This window comes from Helobdella robusta (genome assembly GCF_000326865.2).
Source record: "Helobdella robusta unplaced genomic scaffold HELROscaffold_43, whole genome shotgun sequence".
NCBI lineage: Eukaryota > Metazoa > Annelida > Clitellata > Rhynchobdellida > Glossiphoniidae > Helobdella > Helobdella robusta.
This window is the reverse complement of record NW_008705028.1, coordinates 560,662-582,134: the sequence shown is the minus strand read 5'-3', so window position 1 is coordinate 582,134 and position 21,473 is coordinate 560,662. Positions and strand designations below refer to the sequence as shown.

The window sequence follows — 21,473 nt, the reverse complement described above, 5'->3', positions numbered from 1 at the left end:
TTTTGAATAATAATTTTTATTAATATGTGATTTGCTTTTAAACATTTTTTACCATAATGAGATGTTTTACATACGAAGCTCATCTTAAAAGTACTCTAAGAGTGCACTACATTTTGATCCTAGCTATGTGCTTAATATAAAAAAGGCTATGATGATCAATTTTCTTTCTGTTGTTTCATCAGTTGCTTACTTGAATTCAACCATGTAGTATTTTATCAAAATTTTTCATACATCCAACTAAGTTATTGTTGTAAATAATATTGTAAATACATACGGTAATTACAAAGTTTTTAGATAAACTTTGACAACTAGTTTTTGCTAACCGTTTGTTTTGTGAAAATTTCAAACAAGATTCAAAATGAGCAAATTTTAAAGATCAAAAACACAAAAAATGAATGAATGAACGTTAGGCAAATGATTTGGAAAAAATAAGTCTTAACAAAATGAACCGCATATCCTTTTCTTGTAGAGGAATCGAAATTAGACTAAATTGGAATTTAAAAAACGGAAAACGGAATGGACATGACTCAAAATATAGCAAAATAGGCATTTATGGTGAAATGGATGTTATTAAAAAAGGTATAGAGTTGGGCTAAATGGAGTTGACCATCTTTATAGTACAAAATCATATTTGAGAATATAAAGGTTTTGTAAGTTTAGGGCAACATACACGAAGGATTTTCGGAAAAATCATTTTCTGTCTCATGAAACTTTTTTCTTATTTTTCGCTGATAACAGGATAATAAATGAACACCTGAAAACTAGCTACACGTCAATACAGAAAGAGACTTGTTTGTTAGTGGAATGCCTTTCACGTGACAACGACCAATATCAAAATTTATTCATTGAAAGTGGTGTTTTGGAAGCGCTTGTCAAAATATTACAAGTTTATTACGTTTCATTTTTAAATTAACTTTTGATTTTTTTTTCTCACACGTTTTTAAACCCAACTCAGATGTACGACGTGGAGTTGAAAGAAAAAGCAGCTGCTGCCACCTGGAGTCTGAGTGGTAGTCAGAACAAAGTCAAAACGACGCATGTAATGGGTGGAATTGTTGTCATGGAAATGATAATGGAGAAATCGTCAACACTACAGAGGATTGGTGAAATATTAAACATTTCCAAAATTGTTTCAAAATTGATAGTATATATTTACCCAATACAGCACATAAATTTTTAATTAATCTGATTTGTTAAGTAAATGCAACAAATTTGAGCAAACGTTTTAAGGGGCGTTTGAGTATTTCGTAACGCTTTAAGTGTGGGAAGTTTAAGATTTTGTTACGGAATACAACTGAGAGTTGAGAAAGTTTGTTACAAGCCAAATTTGTTAAAATTGATTTGTTAAATTCATCATTTTGAATAACATTTACAAAACATATTAAAAAATATATTTAAATTATTTTTTAAAAAAATTTACAAAATACTTAAAATTAAATTTTTATAGATTGAACAAATCTGTGTTGTGAATTTTAAATAAAACTTTGTACTTTATAGGAAAAAATCTTTTTTTGTTTTGTTTTTTTTTATTTGAAATCGTTTATTATGGAAGTGTTGCAGAGGTGGTGAAAGACGTCATTTTTTGTGTTGCATACTGTTTTAACGGGCTCTAGTTTGTGTATCAGATTTTGTAATTTAATAACAACCGACAAACGTTCGGTTTATAACGACAAATTCGTTTCACCGACTTTCATTTTATATTTCAAGGTTGTGATGCGTTGGCAGCTTTGGTTGAAAATGATTTAAAAATGCAAAACAAGATGTCTGAGGGCGATGCACTGGCACCATTAACTAGATTGCTGAGGGTAACGGACCTAGACAGAGATGTGCTAATTTCTGCATTAAAAGCCATCACAAATCTTTGTTTGGGTAGGTAAGATCTTTTTCCTTTTACTTCATTTTTTAAGTCACAACGTCTCAAAGTATTGTTATTTAAAAACTGCAAAAATCCAAATTACCAAATTATTGAATTTTACTTATTTTGAAATCCTATAGGAACAACTAATAATAAAACTAATAAAATTAAAATAATTTAGTCGTAACAAAACTATAAATATATAAATAATTAAGTATTAAGAGTGTCAAAAATGCAATTATTGATAAAAATCTGGGTACATGAAAGAGAAACACAAAATCAAAATTACTAGGCAAATCTTGGACAACAATGTTGAAATCTTACATTACAATAACAACCATTATAATTTACCTCTTTGGTTGATGCTTCCGGATTTTTTTTAGTTGTTCTGAACTCCTCCATCCACATCATATTTCCTGTCCACTTCAATCTCCACTTCTTTATAACATCACTAATATTCATATGTCCTGTTTTTTTTCTTAATTTCCTTATTTGTGACATGATCCTTGTAGCCTATTTGCATCATTCTTCTGATCCACATATTCTTGCAGGCATCCAACTTTTTTCCATGGTTCTAGTTAATGCTCACGACTCAGCCCTATAAATTACCATAGCATTTCATGTTTTCTTTTATTATTCTTTAAAAAATCAGAGTCTGACAAACGCAGAAACTGTTACAGGTTCTTAGTTTGATCTTTAGTCCAATGTCATGTCTTGTGGCGTATAGTCTCTGAAATACTCCTGCTGCTAGTTCTTTCCTTTTCTTCAATTCCTCCTCTATTCCACCTACATTGTTAAAGCGACTTCCTAGATAGATAAATTCAGGTACTCTTTCCATCGTTCTATCACCTCCTCCTTTGCCGTAATGATCTTACCACTCTTGACATTTACATATACTGGCATATATAATAACATATAACTATATATATTAAAAAATAATTTAAAAAATTATGCATTTCAAAAATGAGAGATCAAATTTTTACAAAATTATACAAAAATATAGAATCGGTTCATAAAAATATTTTCATTAACACGATATTATCTTGCTAACTGTTGCGGCGTTATTATTATGTAAATCTAGTTATAATTTTAATTTTTAACTTGCTAAATTTTGTTTTTATTGATATAAATTTTTCGTTAGGGTTATCATACAAGAACAACGCTAAAGTACAACAACACTTGGTAAAGAGAGACGTGTTGAAAATTTTAGCAGAGAAGTTGAAATTTCAAATACATTCGAGTAAATTTGATGAAGAAATTATTGTAGAGCTTTTCTTCACTATATCGTGTATGATATTTGGGAAGGAACAGTCAGCGAGAACTATGAACAGTTTATTTTCAATTGAAAGTGAATTTGTAAGAATCATATCTCTTTTGAAATCGAAAAATAAAGTAAGCTGTCTTTTCTCGAAGTTAATTTGTAATTTCATTTTTTGAAAATGTTTCAATTTAGAACCATCATCTGAAAATTGGTCGCGCATTGACTTTTTTGTGCATAAATGAGGCTACAAGATTACATATGATCAAATACGTAACATGGGAGCATGTGCAATCTATAATAAAATTATTTACAGAGGAAACTAATGAACCTATGAAAATCGACGCGGCCTTTCAAGTAACAAGCATGATTTATTTTTAAAATATGTTTTACATTGAAAAGTTATATTGTAAATTTTGAAAGGTAATTGTTTTTACTAAGTGTATTTTCAACAAGCAAACTATAGACCTGTTGGCTCAGTCCATAACCTTCCTAGTAAACATATTTGATGGTGGTCATTGGACGATGAATGATGAATATGACATCAATGAAAAAGAAATTATCAATTCTGACGATGCCAACTTTGCACGTGGCTTCTCCAGGGATGACTTGCATGTTTTGACATCCGCTGGTATTTCAGATTAAAATAAATTATAAAAAATGAAATGTACAAATTATTTTTTTTTCCAAAATACTCAGCATCACATCATCTTCTGAATATTCCAGTGGTGAAAAGCAATTGTTACCACTGTACAGACATTTTGACCGTAATTTACAAAACCCCCAAATACACCTGTACAATTTCCAACGACAAATTATCGCGTTCAATTTTTTTATTATTAGTAGTGATAGTAGTATTCTATTTTATTGTTTCTCAGAAAATGCATGGATCTGATGAAACAAATACGTTTTTATTTTATTTGCAAACATTGCAACCGAAGGAATTCAACGCAATTTAAACGACAGCGAGTTCTAAACTAGGGCCACAAGCTCCTTACACCAATCACCGATCTTACCTTAGGTACCAGGTACCAGCACCAACCGATTTGTAGCCAACACTGCAAACTTGTAAATAATTCTTTGCTCTAACGACGTGCTGTTTATTGTTCCATTCCTTTACGCGTTAATTGTGTTTTACTATAACAAATAACTGCAATCTTTAAAGAGACAATTTTCTTGTTGGTTGTAAATTTTTAAAAACGTTAAGCAGATGGGCAGCTTCATTCTTTTTGTCCTATGCCTACGCAAATAACCCAAAGCGCGGTTGCGGTAACAAATTCCAAAATTCCGCGGGTATCGCTTTTTGCGGATCTTGTTTGTGCGGTTTGTCACGGATGCGTTTCAAATATTTTTTCAAACCGCCGCACAATTAAATTTATAAAACTAATGACTATTTTCAGAATAATATTTTTCTAATTTTATTTTTTGATTACCTTTAAAATTGTTATTTTATTTACACAAAATTCCAAAAATTGTTTTATATAGTTATGGGGTTTTGCTGAAAATTTCTATTTTTTGCTGTTTTGTTATTATAACAGTGTAAATATTTAAATAAACTTTCTCGCAGTTAAAGGTCGTTCTCTCTAGTACACTTGCTTCAAAAGTATCAACGACAAACAATATAAATAAATACGCGTGAAAACCACGCACTGAACGCATTGCAGTGGTACTCTTTCCAATTTTATACCCTAAATTGAAGTTGCAAATTAAGTGTTTTTTAAACTCGGACGCAGATGTGCGTGTGGATGCGGTTTGGAAAAATTTTGTCTGCACACTGCACAGGGCTCTACTTCAGACCTTCACATTCAACAGTCCATTCACACTCCTTGGAGACAGGATATACAAAAGCATAACAAAATAGAAGAAATAAACTTCTAATTAGAAACAATCACACATCAATAGAATCATTTCTCAAAATGAATTACAATATAACACCAATCGCATTGAATCCCTATTCAATTTAGGCCAAACATTTTTTGTAGTTTTTTTAAAACCATTCCATAAATAACGGCCACTATTAAAAACTGGTAAAAATCTTAACAGACTAAAACTCTTTTTTGAACGCAAAAGTGTGTTAAATATTGCTGAAAGAGGAACAATTTTTAGAAAGAACTGAATCTACGAGAGGTAATGCCGGAAACATGTAAAAAAAAGTTAAGAAAATTACAAACGGTTGGTAGGAGCAGTACGAACCGAAACAGATTGAATATAAGATAAAAAAAAACATTTTCAATGGTAAATGTAATAATAAAGTTTTGCTGGTGATATTGATCAGCCAGCGTCCAATTCAGATTGCTACAGCGTATACGCCAGGTGTATGCCGGCCGCAAAGAATACTCAAACGGAAAGATACGCGGTTTTGTACGTCATACAGTTGAGGAAAAAAATTTTGGAAAGCACTGACATATTTAGAAAAAACATTACAATAGCCGATGTGTTTTCTGCTGTGTTGTCTTTTGCTACGATTTTTGGGACTTTTGTCATGTTGTTTTAATGTTAACAAGAAGTCACATTATAATTTTTGTAATCGAAAACCATTAGAACCGCATCTAAACACGAGAGTTGTTTTCTAGCGTCTCCATAATTAATTTGATTTTTGTTAGAAAACAATTTTTTATAAAATTAACAAATGAGAAACAGATTCAAATTTCACAACTGAATCGTTTAATCTTCACAAATATCTGTGTACAGCCGATTTAGTTTCCTGTCTGATACATTCAAATATCGGCGTGGATGATGCTTTCATCTCCCTGGATATCGTCCGAAAACTTTGTTCGTGTGTAACAAACATCAACGATAAAAAGGTTTTTGATCTTTCGTACCTACTATATATATGACATCGGATTAACTGAATTATCAAATGATTGAAACATTTTTTCAAAGGTGAACCAATCATTGAGCAGTTTGTTATCATATCTATCATATAATCGGACGGCCAATAGAAATTTGATATTGGAATGCAGGAATAATCCGAATCTTCATGAAAAAATTACAGCCTTCTTACCTGAACACATAAATTTTAGTTTGCACTTCAGACAAGAATATGATTGGTGTAAACATGTAGGCCTACCGATATGATTGGTGTAAATATGTAGGTAAACCGATACGATTGGTGAAAACATGTAGGTTAACCGATACGATTGGTGTAAATATATGGGTCAACCGATACGATTGGAGTAAATATGTAAATATACCAACAGAATGCAATAATAAAACTTTCGTTTTTTGACAATTTGTGCTAAAACATTTTAAAATTTCAAAAGTTTAAAATGTTAATTAATTAACTATTTGTTGATATCTTCTTAATTAAATTATAAAAAAATTTCATCGCTTGGCTTATAATTTCTGCGCAACAGATCTGTTTTTCATCACTTCAAATTTGGCAACCATTTTTTTATGTGGTAGTAATAAGGCAACTATTATTAAAATTGGAAAAATTAATTGACAGTGAATTTTTTTATTTAAAATTTATTAAAGTTGATGCTTAACTTCAGTCGCAGCGCACCCATCGATTCGATGTGCCTAAGGAGCAGTTGCATAATTTATTAATTATACTTTTCGAAAACAATAAATCTGCAATCTTATAATGTTTGCTGATGCAAACAGGAAAGCCAATAAACAGATGTGATGAGCTGGATCAGTTGGTAAGAGTGGAACGAAAGGAATGAAAAAGTTTATGGACAAACATAGAAAGAGAAAAAGAGGTTTAAAGTGAAGGTTCTTATAAACGCATTTGCTGATGCGGAAAAACTTGAGATGCAAAGTTGAATTTGTTGATAGTTGCTGATAGGAATAAATGGAACAAAAAATTTTTGCAAGACATGCATGCTTAAGATGTAAAAGCAGATGATGGTAATATTATAAAGAGAATGCAATCAAGAAGCAATCCTATGCTTAAGGTGACCAATCATTCGTCTCTAAAATATTCAATTCATTTAAATCTCATTTCATTTCGTCGATATATATGATATTATTCATTTTTTCGTGCGATGTCAATATTTTGAACGTTTTATAACAATTTAGCTCTAGACGAACGTTTTATAACAATTTAGCTTTAGACGAACAGTTCACCTTAAAAAATTTAACAAACGAAATAGTAGTGATGTGCAAGCGAGGGCCGAAATCTACAAACAGCACTCAAATCAACGTGCGAAAAAAACTGAACTGAATTGAGCGTTGCAAAAGATTAAATAATGGATGAATGAAAAAGACAAGAACATTATTGCAATAAAAACGCTTTGTTAAAAAAAGGATAAAAGAAAAATAATTGAGACCGTTGGAACAGATAAGAGAAAATGATTGGACAAAGAACAAACAAACAGATCAAACATTCTTAAAAACAATCACGAGAACGCAAGAAGTAGTTACATAATAACAACGAAAACTTATTTGAGGACCAAGAATAGGTTCGAAAACACATCATGCTGCGACATATTGTAAAGTGGCCAAATGAAAAATAACTGACAGGCTAATAAACAAACAATAATTTCAACAATTCAGTAGACAATCTCACAAAATATGACATTCTCATGAACATTATCGCAACAAAAACATGTAGTGACTTCACAGTGACTTCACTTCACAACTTCACTGCTACCTACATATCCGAATGAACATTCTACTGTTCATCAGTGTTAAACGATTGATCTTTTCAAAATACTGTGATTGATTCCTTTTATTTTTATTTTAAAAATATTTTAGAAAACACTTATAGTCAAAATTTATTTTAAAGATATTTTCAGGTCATTAAAAACTGATCTCACTGTCATGCACACACGAAGGGTGTGCTTTCCAACCCAGGGTGTCTGTTGAATTCACCATCATACTATCAAGTTTTTTGACAACGAGTTTGGAATTTTACGATTGTCTGATTTGAAGTTGTTGCCTGCTAAGTAATTATTTTCAGTTGCTTCGTGTTTATTGTTTTTCCAACCTTCTGTTGTTGAATGATTGTGGTTTTCTTCGTCGTTGTTCCTTTTTTCTTTCTCAATCTTGAGTTTCAAATGAAGCTGTTGCTTTAAAAAACGAATTCTTTCTTCTCTCTAAAATGTTAAAGTAGTACTTAATAGTTAAATTATCTGTTTGTTTGTATGTGGTTAAGTTATTAAGTTTATGTGAATTTTAAACGCAGTGCGCTTCATCAATTTAAATTAAAAGTTTCGTTTGATTATTATAAGATTTGATTTTTGCTAAATTAAAACGAAAATAATGATTTAGACTCATAAAGAGCATGAATAAAATGTAAAAATTAATTCAAATAGATGATCGGAATGGAGTTTAACCAATTGCAAGAAACATTTTATAAATATTTAATATTTTGATCGACACCATTTTCAAATGCAAATAAATTTCAAGAAGACTTCAACAAAATAAAATTCACTTCGGTTATCAAAATCTTCAACTGTTCGTTCTCCTTCAAGAGTCTCTCTTTATTCTCATCATCGTTGCAAAATTTTTGCGTGTCATCGAACACATAATCGCCTGAAATGTTTTGCATCTCCTTGATCTGTCAAATAGAAATAGAATTTATTATTTTTAGGATAAATTCTATTTTTTCGAACAACCTCAGAAAATTAAGGAAGAGCATAGTAAATAAAAAAAATTTATAAAAAAAATGTTTTAACCTTTGGTACAAAAATGACAAACATGAAGAAGAGATTTCCCAAGAGAATGGCGATGGAAACAAACAAGTAGGTGGCATCCTGATGGGATCGGATGATCCAGGCAGCTGGCACCGTTATGACGCACAAAATCTGTCAAGTGTACGTCACATGTACGTCAGAGAGGTACAAGAAACAAGAGATTCATTATTTTAATTAGTAAATTATAAATAAATTGTAAAAGTCATAACTTTAATAATTCGAAACAAATCAGCAGCAATACTACACTTCTCAGCCAATTTGTTTAAACAAGGTGTTAATTTTTCAAAATGAATGGTTCAAGAAACAAACAATGCCCTGCAAAATTTGTTCTATGCTTATGGTTTTTCAGCATTTAATTTTTTACAAAATGTTTGATACAGTCTGGTTCGCATTGAAACATACTGTTGCTGTTTTGAAGGCCATCACTCTGAAAAAGCTGAATTATTCAGAGGTTGATTTTATATATCAATTAAACAATATCGTTTACTTTTGTTAAAGTTTGAATTTTCTTTCACAATAAAAGAAGGTATCTACTAAATATTATTGAAAGTTTTAAAAGAATATTTCGAAAAACCCAAAATGTTAGCATTTCAATTAAGGTTCCAATTGAATAAATTAACATGATACTTAAAAAATAATTATAATGTCATGATGCTAAAATGACATTTTTAAAATTGAAATGTTAAAATAATGAGTACCTAAAAACATCAAAAAAGAAATTTATCAATTTTTTTAGGTAGATGTAGACAAATTTTGAAATGTTGTCAGTTCGAGAGACAAAATTGACTGCTTTAATATCTAGTTCTGCATTGCGTTGAAACAATTTGAAATATGTGAAGGATGAAAGTTGCCTAAAATAAGAATTTGAAAACTGGATATCCAAAAAAGCCTTAAAATGATGTAACGATTATGATTAGCATGGGAATAAACTGATTAGAATTATTCAATATTTAGGATTAGTTTTAATTTTTATCAAGAACAATAGTTTTTGTTTTCTGCTTCGCGAATAAGCGGGGAAACCCAAACCGGACTGCAAAGTATTGCTGACGAAATTTTGCTGAAATGACTTACGACGGTGTTGTAAATGGACACACAAACAAATCGCGATTCATTTGCCTCGTTCAACTTGATATTTCTGATTTCATAAGCCAGCAACAATCCAAAAAGAAGTAAAATTCCTTTGAATCCGGCCATTATGCCTAGATTTTAATATCTGAATTTATTAACTGTATTGATTTTTATTAAACGTACTAGCTAGCAATAATAACTGATAGCACTCATGCAATTAACTGAAGAAATAAACAAACGCGTTTCTGTGAATGTTTTGAACATTTTATGTTTGCTAACCGTTTTTTTTTTAATATTTCAACAAATTTTAAGTTGAAATTCATTGTTATCAGTTATTGCATCCGAAACCTTTCCTGGCAAAAGTAAAACCTTTGTAGATAGGAAAGAAAGTGTAGGTTTTTGTTAAGAGAGTAGTAGATTTTTGGTATGTTGGCTGCAAATTTAAATGAGGTAATGACGTGTGCGACCTCAGTTTGAATTTAAAAATTGTTCATTTCTTAATGTTGCGTTAAATGAATTTAATAAGCTATCAATAATTACTGTAACAATTAGTTAGTATTATAAACTAAAATTTAAATTGAATTTTATAAAATTATAAAGAAAATAGAAAATTTCAGTTAAAACCTAGATATTAACATTTCTAATTTAAGATGAAATTTTTATCAGAAAATATGCAACTTGATTTTACGCTAGGGTGGTTGTATTACTTACGACAGAATTTCTCGCTGTGCTACTTCTCTTCATTTCCTTTAAAATGCAAGCAAGCGACATGCCAAATTTATTAAAATAAATATATTTGAGCATGATGATCTTAGTAGAAACTACATTCCAGTCCCAAAATAGTGACGTCTTTTTGCTTAAACGTTGAAAACATAAATCAATTAAGATTTCCGATCATTATTTTTAGCTGGGGCAATTAAGGTTGTAAAAGAAAACATTTGTGTTCGTTTTTTGTTTGTTTTAATTTTGTCATCATCATCCTAAGCGATCGACTTTTCCTATCAAAGTCAACCGGAATCCATAGAGCACTTTGTACGAGGCTGCCCGCGTCTCTGCACTATTGCACGGGAATGATCATTTTTAATGCACTTGGAAAGTCATCGTATAAAAGTAGCAGCACAAGATTCCGTACCCAGTAATGTTTTGAAGTGCTGACACAACACAAATGAACACACGCAGTTGTAACAGCAACTGAAGTAGAAACCATTTTCCCGCAGTCTGTCCTTCAATAAAATTGTTCTCAAGCTCACATACGAAAAATAATGCTTCAGTTCTTTCCGAATACAAATACTTTGTTGTCTACTTCATTCTTCAACTTTGTTGTCATTATTTATATTCAGACAAGTGGGTTTTATTATAAACACCAGAAATTGTTCCCTCTTGCAACAAATCAATTCTAAGCCGTACAGACTTCAACTCGTACGATCGGCGTGTGCCAGCGAGTGACGTTAAGCATTCTGTCGATTCCTTGGATAAATAAACTTTCCTGCGGCCACAACTATTGCTGCATGCACCGCTGCACAGCTCTACAAAAGCAGAACTGGCGCCTTACATCGACAACACATGAGGACTGAAAGGTACGTCAACTTTGAAACATCTTCGATCAAATATAATTTTCAACATTTTTAAATCTTACACCAAAATTTATGAAAATTTTGTCATCACATCAAAAATTGTAAAGTTTTATTTTTTTTAATAACTTTATAACAAGAAAGCATTCATTACCAAACCATGTTGAGTAATTGTGGGAGGAGCAGTGCTCAAGTTCGTATATGACTTCAGTGTCATCCTTGTAGATGTTCAGCTTGTTCTCCAATGTGAATAACTCCAATTCAATGATTGTTGGATTGATCAGTTGCCACACACTCAAAATGATAACATCAACTACCAGACAAATGATTATCACAAAAAAAGATTCCGTGGTTACGTGTACAGTCTGCATGGGAAGTAAGCAAATAAAAAAATAATGAACAACAACTAAACTATTTTTTTATTTTTTGAAATGTCCATATATTTACCAATAATTTTTAATCATTTGTAAAATTAAAAAAAACATGAATATGAAACGAGAAAATGAATCAAACTTCAACGTATAGTCAGAAAAAAATTACATGACTTCCAGTTTTTTGCCTGATAGTGTGTCTGTAGATACTCCACACTTTGGTGAACATGGCACCATATGATAGCGTGAATCCAAAACAAAAAATCCATTTCTGAGCCTGAAAATTTAATTGGTTTGAATCGGGAGGATATTCCTGTCTTAAACGCTCGCAAATGCTATAATTTAATTTTCCATACGTTATCAGCCTAAAAATTTATGATACTCTAACAATGTGATGATGAAGCCATCGTCGACGGTGTAAGTTTCATAAAAATCTGAAGAACCGACCTGACAAATTTTAAGCAGCGTCAATCTGCTGACAAGTCGAGCGTCCAGGCCGTTGATGAAGATGCAGACGAAACACAGAAGACATCCCAGCAACATCACCGTGTTCATGCAGTTCCGAGATTTTTGATTGTCCCTAACAAGTTATTTCATCTTTCAACATTAATACCATGATTCACATTTGGGTCTATTAACATACACAAGTACGCTCACACAGATGAATAGTTTTGATTTTTGGTGTATATTTTTAAACATCACTGCCTTCGAAATGATGTTAAATTGAAGATTCGTAAACATCTCACACCTTCAATTTGTGCTATCTATCAATAAAGCTTACATCAGCAATCTTACATTTTATACAATCAATGAAGCTTACATCAGCAATCTTACATTTTATACAATCAATGAAGCTTACATATGCAATCTTACATTTTATTTTATACTATCAATGAAGCTTACATCTGCAATCTTACATTTTATTTTATACTATCAATTAAGCTTACGTCTGCAATCTTACATTTTATACTATCAATGAAGCTTACGTCTGCAATTTTACATTTTATACTATCAATGAAGCTTACATCTGCAATCTTACATTTTATTTTATACTATCAATGAAGCTTACATCTGCAATCTCACATTTTATACTATCAATGAAGCTTACATCTGCAATCTTACATTTTATTTTATACTATCAATTAAGCTTACGTCTGCAATCTTACATTTTATACTATCAATGAAGCTTACATCTGCAATCGGTGTGCAGCATTTAAGACCAGCAGGAAAACACTGCAGAAAATTCCGAAAGCAGCCAAGAAGCACATGGAGGCGAAAGACACGAACGATATCGTCCTCATCTCTTTCTGAATAATTTTACGGTCTTCTGGCTTTCTGTTGTCTATTTAACAATTATGAAAGATTTGGAAATAATGAAAATCACCATGATTATGATGACGATGATAATGAGAATGAGGATGATGAGAATGATGATGAGGAGGAGGAGGAGGATGATGAGGAGGAGAAGGAGGATAAAAGGGTGAATAAAAGATTTACGATAAATATGATGGCCACAGCTAAGATAAAAAAAATGCTAGTAGGAGTGAGAGAGGAAAATGATTTTGTGATCTTAATTGAGTGCACGTCGAAACTATGAAAGATTAACTGGGCCAGAACTCCTGGGCGTCAAGCAGCAAGTTGTCCTTCATGGAGTCATACACACCGACACGTTCGTACCTACCACCTGCCGGCGAACAACAAATTTGCTACAAATAATAATGAATAAAATGAATGATAACATGGAGTAAGTCAATTTTCATGAAAATTTTTAATCATAAAAGTATTTGTAAACAAAATTGAAATTAAGTACGTAGTTAATTATTTAAAAATGTTAAAATAACAATATCCTAATTCAAAATGAAAACCATATGACGAGTACCTTTCATTTGTTCAATTTGCACCCAACTTATTCTGTCACCTTTGTCGTTGAAAATTACTTGGCCCTGTTCGGGTGTGTGCATTTAGTATAGAAATTGAACTATAGTGCTTGAATTTCAACATAAACTGGAAAGACTTTGCATCATTATATCTCATTTTCAACTTCCGCCGGTTGCTCTTACTCAAGATGAAGATCAAATTCAGTAAAACAGTTCATCGAAAGAGATCAAACACAAAGATTAAATATAAACAAAAAAACAAAATGCGAAGACAAAGATTAATTACAAACACAAAAATAAAACACAAACACATAGATAAAACAAAAGCAAAGATAAAACACAAAGATGAAACACAAACAACAGCTACATCACTGCATGCAAAGTATTTTGGCTCTCAAAGTGGATGGTGTTTTTCGTCAAAAATAGTTTTTACGTGTATCAATTACTTTCTTTGCCACGACAATTAGTCTATATTAATTGTAGGTATAACACAAAACAAACAAATCACTTTAGCTAAAATTGCAACTTGAGTCATACAATTTCTACTAACTCTTACTAGAACTAAATCTTATTTGGCTACTGATTGAGAAGTACTGCGCTGAACACCGAGAAAGTTTTGTATTAAGTTTAGCAATAAAATGAAAAACTAAATTTGTGGCAAACCAACACAAAGACGGAGATGACCGACTGGTTGCATTAAAGCCAACAGACGTAAATATACGCTCAACGTTAACATTGCAATACATTATATTTATATATGATTTTAATGACACGCATGTTGATTACACTTGCTCACAAATACTGACTGATGCTCCCATGAAGTTCGTGTCATTTAGAGCTTGACTTATTTCAATCATCATCTCGTTGCTTGTGTAGTTGAATTCCTCCAGGCTCTTGCCCCGTCTCTGCAAACTTGAGTAATTTTTTTAAATCACTGCTTCATTGCTTAAATCACTGCTTCATTTATTATTTATAACTATTATTAATTTCATCGTGAATGATTTTTCAACTACATGCGAATCCAAAAATTTGAACTGATCAAATGTGTTGTTTCATATGAAAAATGGAGGACGAGGAGTGCTTCCACCGTCACGTACGCAGTCTGTGTCTTGTTGAGAGCCAGCGCCAGCGCCCACACGGCGTCATACGCCAGAGGAGCCTCTTGGAAGCCGACAACTTCCGATAGTTGGTGGTCCTTCTCGATTCTTTCGGCGTTTTTGATGCTTTCATTCATGTTTTTTAATACGGTCTCAACAACCTGGTAGGTGTGTTTTAAAAAACGCATTTTGAATTTAAGAAATATAAACGCCCTAGTGCTCGATGAAAAGAAATGTGAATATTTTGCATTATTTTATTTTAGTGGCAAATTTATATTATATTCATGTGGCCTTGTAGTGATGATCTGTTGAACTTTTAAGCAGGACATTGAACGTTTCAGCAAGAGACAATAAGGAGGAGTATCTAGATGTTCTGTCTGGGGACATTCATTATACGTCATTGTACTTCGCAAGTTTAAATGTTGAATCTTTCCTTCTTCCTCCATGTTAAAAACTATTGAAAACCAGATATTGTGACTCAAACGAAAGGTTTGTTTAACCCAATCGTGAGTTTAATTGAGGCTTTTTCGATACGTATATCAATTTCTAATCCTAGTGCAAAAAGTGGTTGACATCAAGTTAGTATCGATTTACAGATCCAAAATGTTTTTCAACTAGCAGTATGCCTCAGGATCCTTGAAAATTTGAACAGAAAATCTGAAGTTGGTGTCGCACGCCACTGACAACGGCTTCAGGAACTATCTTGGTTGTTATTTTAATTTTAAGTTATACAGTCCACCGAAATAATTTGGTGAATCTGAGGTGCAAGACTTCTTTCGAAACGACGTGACAAGAAATATTCTAAAAATCGCTTTACAAAAGGCAAGCACTTGTTTAAAATGTTTTTACATCACTCGTACAGGATGCAACAATTTCAGCCAAACCTACCTCTCCTGAGACAATTTGATCAGCCCTGTAGAGACTCCTCATCACTCCTTCCGTTGTGAAGTGGCCTGTCATGGTGACAATCATAACGTAGATCAACATTCCATTCATCATCCATTCATAATGAAAATTTCAATATTTAAATTCAACTGATAGAAAGCAAGATGATGACCACCGCGATGAAGTGGTTCCTAGATTGGGCACCGTAGAATTTGCTGCTTGCAAATCATTCAGACGCAGATAAAATGACGGGGCTTCGTTTAAGAAATGCAGTCATCGGTGATTGCAGTGGGATCGTTTTTCAAGGTAGACGCAGATGGGGCAGTGTTTTCATTAAACACGCTTCAAAAAAAATCAGACATGTAAAACAGGGGCGGTCAAGGCCTTACAATATTTTCAAACATCAGTTCATCTGGGGAAATCTATTCATTGAATTTCACTACTACTACTACTACTGCTGCTACTGCTACCACTGCTACTACTACTACTACTACTACTACTACTACTACTACTACTACTACAACAACTATTATTATTACTACTACTACTACTACAACTATTACTACTACTACTACTACTACCACTACTACTACTTCTAAAAAATAATAATAACAATTAATAATAATAAAAATAAAAAGAAGAAGAAAAAAGAAGATGAGATGAGGAAATAATTCCTTAAATAATTTAACATAGTTTAACGGGATAAAAAGCCAACGGCAAATGAATTGTTATAATAATAGAAGGACAGTGCACTGTGCAATGCCTCAAAAGAAGCGAAGTACCCTCGACGGCTGCCTTCATTTCTTCAAGGGTGCAGTTGGTCCCGTTGACGTTGGTGTACCAGTTATCCGAGTACCAGCCAAGAATGAACCACACGTGGCGTGGGTAGAACAGTTTTTCTTTGTAGGCCTGCAGGTGGCAGGTTTTCAGTTTTTAAATAAATTTAGTTGTCGTTATTTTTATCTTAAGTGCATAATTTATATTTTCAAAATTTTCCGTCACGGTTCTTTTGAAAAATAAATTTTTTTATATGATAACTTTTTGAAGTTATTTCTAAATTGGAAAAAAAAGAATTTTATTTATTTTTCAATATTAATGTACAGTTAACCAGCGTTATCTTGGCAATTAGCATTTCACGGTGAATTAGAAATGTAATTTTTAAAAAAATCAAACCTGGCAAAAAACTTTGGTGGCTTTGTCTTCATAGAACAATCCGACGATGATTCGGGCATCTTGCTTCTGAATGTGTGTTAGTTGGGTGAAGAAATTAATGAACATCAAATGCTGGTTTTAAACATCCGCATTCTTCCTACTTCATAATTGTATTTTATCAATACGAAAGACATTGCGTACAACAAACTACAAAGCTTCTAACGACATTAAACGACATTCTAACGACATCTTACGTAAAACAACTTTAATGCTATTTTAAATCTTCATATTATTATTATAGTAAGAAGTGAGTTTTAAATCGTTTTAAGGGAAGCAAAAAATTTGTTCAACTCCATGTGTATTATTAACTCTTGTGACTTTTATTCGAAACTAAAAAAGTTTACCCAACGCTTTTTCATTGCGTGTATATTATAGATGAGTGCAACCCTTCAATTTCACAAACATTTGTAACCTTTAAATTCCTGACAGCATCAACTGGATCTCCGAGGAAATTCGCCCTCACAGCGATTTCAATGCCCGCTTGCTTGCATCTCTCCTCAAGGTCTTCCATCGTCTTTTTGCGATATCATTATTTTATACATACATTACAGTACATAAAAACACATGGACGTTCATAAAATAATTTTTGAATCCGATTTAAAAATAGAGTGAAAAACTGAATTGAACCAAAACTCAAAAACTGACCGACGTGAAAACTTCGTGCGTATCTTGCAGCGTCGCAATTCTGGTCCAGTTGAACATTTTGAAAAGTTTAACTCTCGTTGGATTGTGGATGGTGGCTGATGGGTGCGTCCGGAAGAAACTTGGGAATCTTATCATGGTGAGTTGTTGGTTAATTAAAGAGGTTGCGAGTTAACAAGGAATTTTTCAAGTTGGGCTTGAAGTTTGATTGGCTGCGTTTTGTATCCGTCAATGATCAATATAAATATTAAAATGTACTTTATTTACAGCATGAAACTGCATACAAAGAGAACGCGAAACGTGGCGGGTTTTAAGAATGTTTGAACCTTAGAGCTTTGCGTAGAACGTAGCCATTGTGAATTAAACAAAACTGTGTTGCAAATATATCTGTGTTAAATTGTTTAGGATAATTGTTGAAAAGGATCATTTGTGTCTAGAATTAAAATCCACTGAAACATTTTTACCTCATTAAGTTACAAGCATCTATTTAGATGCCATAGACTTTTGATTTGTGTATTAGTTTTTTTAATTGCTTATTATGACCATTGTGAGTTTTAAAAAATTTCATAAAAAAATTTATGTTTAAAACGATCGAAAATTCGTGCATTTCGTGTAATATTAAGTTTGGAGCAAACATATGCTGATACAGACATATATATTCCATTAGTTCATCTACATCGAACACACAACAAACAACGCAAGTATAAGGGTTTACCTCGCTTTGTTGGACAGGGCAGGAGAACTTGACCCATATGAAAGCTTCAACAAAATTATTGAGTTTTAATGCATTAAAGGAATTTATTTATCTATACGTTGTATGGTGTATATGTATATATATATAATTGGAAGCACATACGACGACGAGATTCCACATCCAAGCTGCCTGTCCAACGAACGTTGATACTGTACTACAGCCCGGCCCTAACAACATAATCTTCACTGGGTCGTTGTACAACAACTGGTACAATTTCGCCATACCTAATCCTGGCTTACACTTTAAAATATTGAAAATTATATTTCTTTATTCTTCTCAAAAGAAGGCACATTAGAATGAATTGCAATAATAATAATAATTGTGCGAAAAAAAATATTATTTATGGAATATTATAATTTTGCACAAGCTTGTGATATCAAAGACAAATTAACTTTAAAAAATTTTAATGTCTTTAGAAGCATACATCACACCTGATATTTAAAAGGCGTTATAATAAAAACCAAAAATAAACTTATTTATGAAAAACGAATATATGCAAGTGTCGGAAAAGTTCACGATCGAGCGCGCGATGATGTAGAAACGTGGTCCGGTTGGATTTTATCGTTATTTTATCGTGAATTTTTTAAAACAGGTCAAAATAAATGACGAAACAAAATAAACTCAGTCGTTAACTTCAAATACCTACTATTGTTTTAAATTCTTCAAGTTAGTTTACATTTATTTTACTTTTTTTAATTTTATAAATCTATGAATATATTATTTGTATTTTCTTTTAATCCTTTTCGTTATTTTTTATTTAGATATGCATGTGCTACAGTGGCGGATTTAAGGGGCAGGAGGGCACTGGCCCACACGTTGTGAACGTTATTTATATTATTTATTTTATTAGTAAAGGTGGTTATTTAAACGGAAAATTTAGTGATTTTTGAAGAAAAAATTTACATTACCAGAAAATTTAGCCCCGGTCACAAAATTTGCAAAATTCCCCCATCAATAATTCCCTCACTTTTGTTTAAATTCTCCCACCCCGGTCATTATCGACTTTTTTTAAATCTCCTCCCGATCAGCAAATATTTTTGAAAATCTTGCCCCCCCACCCGTCAAAGTTGTCTACTTGATCCGCCACTGTGTGCCTATAGATGTGTTTGAATAACTATATAGAATAGTATATTACAGTTAATTGTTTATTCATTTTGTCTTTTGTTATATGAAATTGTCTATAATAATAATAATAAGAAGAAAAAGAAAAATAACAAGAAGAATAAGAATTATAACAATTGCATTGTATACTTTACAATAGCATAGATAGCAGATACCACGAAAAGAAGAGCCAGTGTGAATAACGCAGATGGGATGGACGAAAAATGTGCCGCTAATCTCTCGTCTGAGCCTGAGCCTGTCATTTTAAGATCTATGTGAAACCAATTACCATCAGCTCAAGTCTTGCCATATAGAGTTTGATTAAAGTAGAGAAATGTGGTTGATGTTGTATTTGTTTTATGTTGTATATTGATTTTTGGTAAATAGGCCTTCAGCTACGTCCTATTTAGATTAATTTAGATATTTCATTCAGTTTAATGGTATCTTTTTTCATTTGGATCACTTTATTTTCCATAACTAAATGAATCATAACTGATTTGTAAAAATTATGCTATTTAAATAAGTTTAAATGATATTAAATGATATTAAAATAATTTAGACAAAAACAAAAACAAAAATAATGAAAATTATAGCACCATACTTATTGAAATATAATTTAAACGACGATAGAATAAATTATAAAATTAAAACCTCGCTGTTGAGAGCAACCATGTTCAGACGATATCCAGGTAGAATGTCAGCTCTTTCATTGACGGCATGAAGGGCCATGAGGGCCGCGGGAAGGCAGCCTCGACCTCCAGCCCAACTTCCATTCAGTGGGAAGATCCCTCCAATGTAGAGGTTTTTTAATAAGCCGCCAGACGCATTGCTTATATTGAAATATATTATAAAAATTGTTGACAATATAAACAACATTTATTTGTGTATATATATATATATATATATTTGTGTGTATATATATATTGCTAGTTATATATATACATTATATTAATTTATTTTTATTTATTTTTTTTATATTTTGACTACTTTTTCATACAAAACGCGAAAAATATGATGAAATAGAATGGAACCTTTTATACGAGACACACATATACTATATATATATATATATATAGATATATATATATATATATATATATGTACATAAGATTAATATATATATATACAATATGTGTATAAAAATATATATATATATATATATATAACTATAAAATTAGGATTAAGACTGTCTTAGATACAATTTCTTAAAAATAAATTAATGTTTCGTCGATTATTATAATATAATATATATAATATATTTATTTATTTGGCGATTGCAAAATAATCTAGGGTTACTTAGCTTTTGGCTAAAGCTTAATTAAAAATTAACTTCATTTTTTTTTCAATGCATCCATTATTAATGGTTGACGAGTTAAAATGTAACAGGTTATAACAGGAAACATTAATTAGATGTAGATGTCTGTCAACAACGATCGCCCAGTGGCACGTCACATAGCTGCTGATGGAACGCAAGTCTTCGCAGTGCACGGTTTGACCAATCAGAAACCTGAAAATCTATCTTACACAGTTGTCCTCTTCTTCATAATCAGTCAGTTGTTCACAACACACGCAAATTAAGTAGATAAGCAAACAAAATCTCAAAAAAATTCGCTGTTTTTTATTCAGACCACCGTTCTTCATGACTTGTTCATACTATTGAAAATTGTGTCATACTATTGAAAATTGTGCTCATTTTTGTTTTTAATAATTTCTAAAACTAAAATTTTTTTACACAGTTTGGCATTTCACTAAAAATAACTTTGAAACGACTTTCAAAATATTTGAACATCACTGTTTTAAAGCTCTAATAGCGATCCACTTTGCAAATTATAAGGATCGGTTTTTTTTATCTAGAAATGGGTGTTGTCAGCAGTATTTGAATTCTAGATACTTAATCATATGTATATGAAACACTTAATGTTTTTAAAAATGTTAGTTACTTAGACTGCATGACATATTTAATCAACAAATATAATAATAATGTTAATATTGCAAATTAACCAACGAATGAATAAAAAATGGTGAACAAATAAATGAACCAATTATTAAATAAATAAAATAATTTACGTAAGAATACGTATAATATTTAAAGGAATATATAAGTATATAAATCTATTAATATATAATTTGGTATAAGGCC

The 21,473-nt window shown here is 31.6% G+C and overlaps 2 protein-coding genes across 2 annotated transcripts; one reads left to right on the top strand and one right to left on the bottom strand.

The window, feature by feature from the left end:
• Nucleotides 1-443: 443 nt before the first annotated feature.
• HELRODRAFT_177538 (hypothetical protein) lies at nt 444-4,974 on the top strand (the record flags this gene model as incomplete). The annotated part of the gene is made up of 7 exons (XM_009025715.1): nt 444-566; nt 956-1,103; nt 1,708-1,869; nt 2,997-3,247; nt 3,309-3,470; nt 3,537-3,744; nt 4,778-4,974. The coding sequence occupies 7 exons, from the start codon at nt 444-446 to the stop codon at nt 4,972-4,974; spliced, it is 1,251 nt and encodes a 416-aa protein (XP_009023963.1).
• Nucleotides 4,975-7,775: 2,801 nt separating this feature from the next.
• HELRODRAFT_101913 (hypothetical protein) lies at nt 7,776-20,729 on the bottom strand. Its single transcript, XM_009025714.1, has 21 exons — nt 20,258-20,729; nt 19,985-20,235; nt 18,335-18,472; nt 18,194-18,237; nt 17,482-17,608; nt 17,249-17,350; nt 16,798-16,863; nt 16,407-16,533; nt 15,628-15,692; nt 14,740-14,900; nt 14,449-14,554; nt 13,645-13,708; nt 13,372-13,449; nt 12,957-13,107; nt 12,213-12,345; nt 11,935-12,042; nt 11,549-11,759; nt 9,827-9,954; nt 8,738-8,866; nt 8,494-8,619; nt 7,776-8,155 (listed from the first exon to the last, which is right to left on the bottom strand). The coding sequence occupies exons 2-21, from the start codon at nt 20,207-20,209 to the stop codon at nt 7,934-7,936; spliced, it is 2,511 nt and encodes an 836-aa protein (XP_009023962.1). The 5' UTR covers nt 20,210-20,235; nt 20,258-20,729; the 3' UTR covers nt 7,776-7,933.
• Nucleotides 20,730-21,473: the final 744 nt, after the last annotated feature.